The sequence below is a fragment of the Lytechinus variegatus genome, chromosome 4, assembly GCF_018143015.1.
Source record: "Lytechinus variegatus isolate NC3 chromosome 4, Lvar_3.0, whole genome shotgun sequence".
In the NCBI taxonomy this organism is placed as follows: domain Eukaryota; kingdom Metazoa; phylum Echinodermata; class Echinoidea; order Temnopleuroida; family Toxopneustidae; genus Lytechinus; species Lytechinus variegatus.
The window spans coordinates 46,046,903-46,051,480 of record NC_054743.1 but is presented as its reverse complement, the minus strand read 5'-3'; the positions used below and the strand labels follow the sequence as shown (position 1 = coordinate 46,051,480).

General features: G+C 41.4%; 1 protein-coding gene across 1 annotated transcript; it reads left to right on the top strand.

Annotated features, from left to right (window-relative positions):
* Positions 1 to 2,409: 2,409 nt before the first annotated feature.
* Positions 2,410 to 3,730, top strand: LOC121414173 (the record flags this gene model as incomplete). The annotated part of the gene is made up of 1 exon (XM_041607247.1): positions 2,410 to 3,730. A coding segment is annotated over exon 1 (960 nt), but the record flags the coding sequence as incomplete, so codon positions are not given.
* Between the last annotated feature and the right edge of the window lie 848 nt (positions 3,731 to 4,578).

Here is a 4,578-nt window from a genome sequence, read left to right as displayed (position 1 = left end):
GATTATATATTAAAAAATAACCCATATGTTGTATATTTTTTTAATTCCCAGGGCTTTTTCAAAGTGTAAACTTTTTTCGATACACATTGAATATATATATCTATACAGTGCGTATCAAAAAAAAGTTTTCACTTTGAAAAAGCCCTGGGAATTAAAATATATACAACATGTGGGTAATTTTTTCACATATAATATTGGGTTTGGGTCTCATCTATCCAATGAAAGTAAAAGTTTTGACAGAATGTTACACTTGAGTGAGCTCTGTCCATTTTTGTAAAGCTCGCAGAAATGCTCGTTTTCATGCTGTGTCAAGGGGAAAGGGCGATATCAAACTTACCCTGCGAAACATTTCTCATACATTTTCCTTGCACTTTCGGTCCATTTAATAAAACGGATACATTCAAGCATTTTGTAGCAATTTTGCCACCCAAATTGAAATTTCAGCACTTAGTAAGCACAACCTTTACCCTTTTTGTGCCAGCTGGATCTGAGGACATAGCTGAATCTGAACAAAAGTTTATATCAGACATCTTCAGCATTTTTTCACTAAGTTTTTATCATTTAAAGTGGGTTTACATTTCATTTTTCATTTAATACTTGTTTCTCCACACTTTTTCAAAGCTTGGCAATGATTAACAAAATGAAAATCAAGCCTAATTCATTTTATGTAAATCACAGGTCAGTATAAAGCAAATATCGTCACGATGGCTTTGGTGTGTGGGGGAGTGGGGTGGGCACAATGCACTCTTCGAAGTGTTTTGGGCAAGGAAACAAGTTAAAAGGGTAAAACATATCTTCAAATAAATTTTACTAGCTAAATTCTACATGTTTTTCATGATTAAGGTCAACTTTTGTTCGCATAACTATTTCAAGGTACTGCGCAAATCATTTTTCACTAACTTTTCAAAAGTAAGTGGTGCTCACTCAAGCGGAAATATTTCTCGACAGTTTTATCGTCATTTACTTCAATGGTTCTGTACCAATGTTAAAATGTGGAAAAGTCTTCAGAATATTACAAATGTATAATTTTACATGGTTTTTTCTAAGTGTAAACTTTTTTTTGATACGCACTGTATATATGAAGAGTTTAGGTCCAAACGGGGTTAGGTCCGCTTTGGACCATTCCGAGAAAAACCATGTTTTTATTCTCAGTTATTGCAATATTCTTATGAGAAACTAAATTGTCATGATGTACTACCCTATCATGTGAACATAAAATTTGATATATAAAAGAAATCTACCTGTCTTCAATATTATAAAAAAAACATATCATCGTGGACACCTTTTGCAATTAAACTGAAATTAATGCTATCTCCTTTGATTAAAAAGTGATTTTTCTTTACCATTTTCATTCACGTTTTAATTTGAATTTCAAGTTGTATTTGGTATCATCAGAGTGACTAAAAATCTAGAGGTTTAGAGACAGCAAATAATAAAATCCATGAATAATGGACCTAACCCCTTTTGACAAATGAGTTCTTCAGAAGAGTTTGGTTGCAATAGGGGTTAGGTCCACTCCAAAAAAAATCATTTTTTTATTCTCCCATATTGCAATATTCTTGTGCGAAACTGAACTTTTTTGATACCTTACCATGATAACATAAAATTGGGTATATGAGAAATGTACCTGTCTTCATATCTTCTAATATATTCTTAAAAAAAAAATATGTGTGGACCTAACCCCTCTCGCAACTAAAACTGAAATGGACCTAACCTCCTTTGAAAAAGGGGATTTTACTTTTCCATTTAAGTTCACTTTTTAATAGGCATTTCAAATTTTGTTTGGTATCATCTTACAGAGCTACTAAAAATCTATACATTGAGACATAAAAAATCGAATTTGATGAAAAATGACTCCTTTTGGCAAGTGAGCTCTCTCTCTCTATATATATATAAGTCCCTGGCTGGTAATCAAAATTTGAAGGCCTAGTGTCCGATATTTGATGGGTGAGTTCTCTTATTGAATTATCCCCCAAAATTGACTAATTATAATGAATTATAAAAAGAAGCTAGTGAGAATGTGAAGCGTAAGTGAATGTTTAATTTATCAGACTGATAGCTGAGATAAATATGAGGCAATATTGACACAGCAATACACAAGAAATAAGAATAATGGATTTTAAAGACGGCTTGACGATTTAAAATGATTTATTAGCGGGCTAGCAAAATACACATTTTAGTTTGTTTTGATTTTGAAAGGGGGCGTGGTTGCCCGAGAAAGGGCTCGTGACCCGACCCGTAAAGGGCGGGGCAGCGCTTTTTGGCGCCCGCGCCAAAGAATTTGGGCACAATGCCAGACATTTGCCGCGGTTGAGCTATGCGCGGATAAAAGTGCGGGGAATGCTTCATTTTCGTTTTGGCTTTCAATGAAGAGAGATGACGGTGCATGTGTAAAGCGTGCTTACAAAATTTTTTGAAAATTTTCTTTCGGCACTGGCAACTAGGCCTAGGTGGCAGATATTTCGACATTTGTCTAGCTACCTATACCGGATATCTACACAAAGGATTCATACTTTTATTGGATTATACAGACGCTGATTTCAGTTTTTTACTGTCTTCAGACTTCAGCCTCAGGAATTGTTGCCGTAGAACTAAGACTAAGTTAGCTGTGCCGATTTGTGGACCTAAAAGATTCAGTTTGCAACTTCAGGATTGAATTTTTTCTTGGCGGTTCGCTTGATTGAACTTTGGAGGTGATTGCATCCAGGATTCATTGGACTTGGGCTGAGTGACGGAGCTTCGAGTCTAACTCTAGTTTCGCGAGTTGATCATGCCAAAGGTTAAGGCCAAGAAAATAACGACCGCAGGTGCGAGGAAGGGAGATGACACACCGAAGAGGAGGCCGGGTCGGCCGAGAGGTCCACGGGCGACGTCAACCCCCGCAAGTGTGGATCTGGGGCTGGGAGGCGGCAACAACGGGCCAGGAAGGAGCGGTGAGTTAAATCCCTCTCAGTCTCAAGTTGTCGATGTTGATGAAAAAAGTGGTAGGCCTAGGTCTAAAGTTAGTGATAAAATGGCAGAGCTAGATCTAGATCTAGTGGGGCGGGAAGGCCAGGCGCCCGTGGGCAGATCTATTGCTTGGCATGAGATAGTAGCTCAGGAGTCGGATACCGGTAGCTCGGGGCAGGCTCAGCCAGCAGTTTCAGTGCCGGCGCGGTCGGCAGGGGTAGCCGAAGATCTAGGCCTAGATCTAGTGGAGGTCGGTGTTGAGAGATCTGAGCCCCAGGCGCCTAGGCTTTCTGCCGTGTTGGGGGCACCGGAACCATTTATTAGCGCATGCGACCCACTAGGTGTGGAAGTGGCTATCTCACTGAAGGAAAAAATTTGGGCAAGTGAATATATAGATTTGGGAGTGCTCCTTAAGCATAATAATGCACGTGATGAGTTTGGGGCCTTGAGTGTAGGTGACACCACTTTGAGTTTGTGTCAATCGGGATCTGGTCTTGGTTTGCAACTTCAACCTCAATCAAAGGCTAAGAAAATCATGTCGGTAGAGCAGTGGACTTCGGTGTTTCTAGTATTTGCCTCAATTTACGCTGAGAAGCACATTGAAAGGAGCAGGGAGCTCATGAAATATATGGATTTGATAAGGCATGCAGCCCGTGCGTTTGCAGGTTATGGCTGGCGTGACTATGACACTCAGTTTAGGAGCAAGCAGGCGCGTTTACCCGGGCGATCCTGGGCGAGCGTCGACGCCGAGTTGTGGTTGATGCTGGTGGCCTCTAATGGTCCGCGGCAGCGCCACAATTTACCCCATGCCCCTCGCCATCAGTTCTACAGAGGGGAGTACGGCGCGAGAAAATCTTTTCCCTTCGGAGGAAAGGGACCCGGAGCCAATGGCACACCCAGCCGAGGCGTGTGCTTTGCCTTTAATAGAGGCAAGTGCATGCGAGGCAAAGCTTGCATCTATGAGCACAAGTGTTCCCGCTGCCAGGCGACAGGTCATGGGGCTAAGCAGTGTAGCCAAGGGCGGGCCGGTTCCAGTCCCGCTGGCAGTAAATAGGTCTACGGCTAGTGCGGTGTCGTCTATTGCTCCGACCCCTATTAAGTTAGCACGTTTGGTGCCCATGTTAGCTACTTATCCTAATCAGGAGCATGCTCAGTGCTTGTATAATGGTTTTAAGTTTGGTTTTTCATTACATTTTGAAGGGGACAGGGTCCCATTGGTTGTTAAAAACCTGAAATCAGCATTCGAACACATGGATACGTTGAAAAAGAAATTGAGGGATGAAATAGACTTAGGTAGGATAGTTGGGCCTTTTGTTGTTCCTCCCTTCGAGAATATGAGGTGTTCACCAGTGGGGTTGGTGCCCAAAAAGGCCCCAGGGGAGTTCCGTATGATTCAACATTTATCGGCACCCAGGGGAAATTCAGTTAATGATGGCATACCGGAGGGGCAGTGTACAGTAACATATTCGTCCTTTGATTCGGCGGTAGATATTGTGACGCAATTGGGGCGGGGTGCCCTTATGGGAAAGACTGACATTAAGTCAGCTTTCAGGCTCTTGCCTGTTCACCCAAAAGATTTTGAGTTGCTTGGGATGTATATAGATGGTCGTTACTATTTTGATCGTTGTT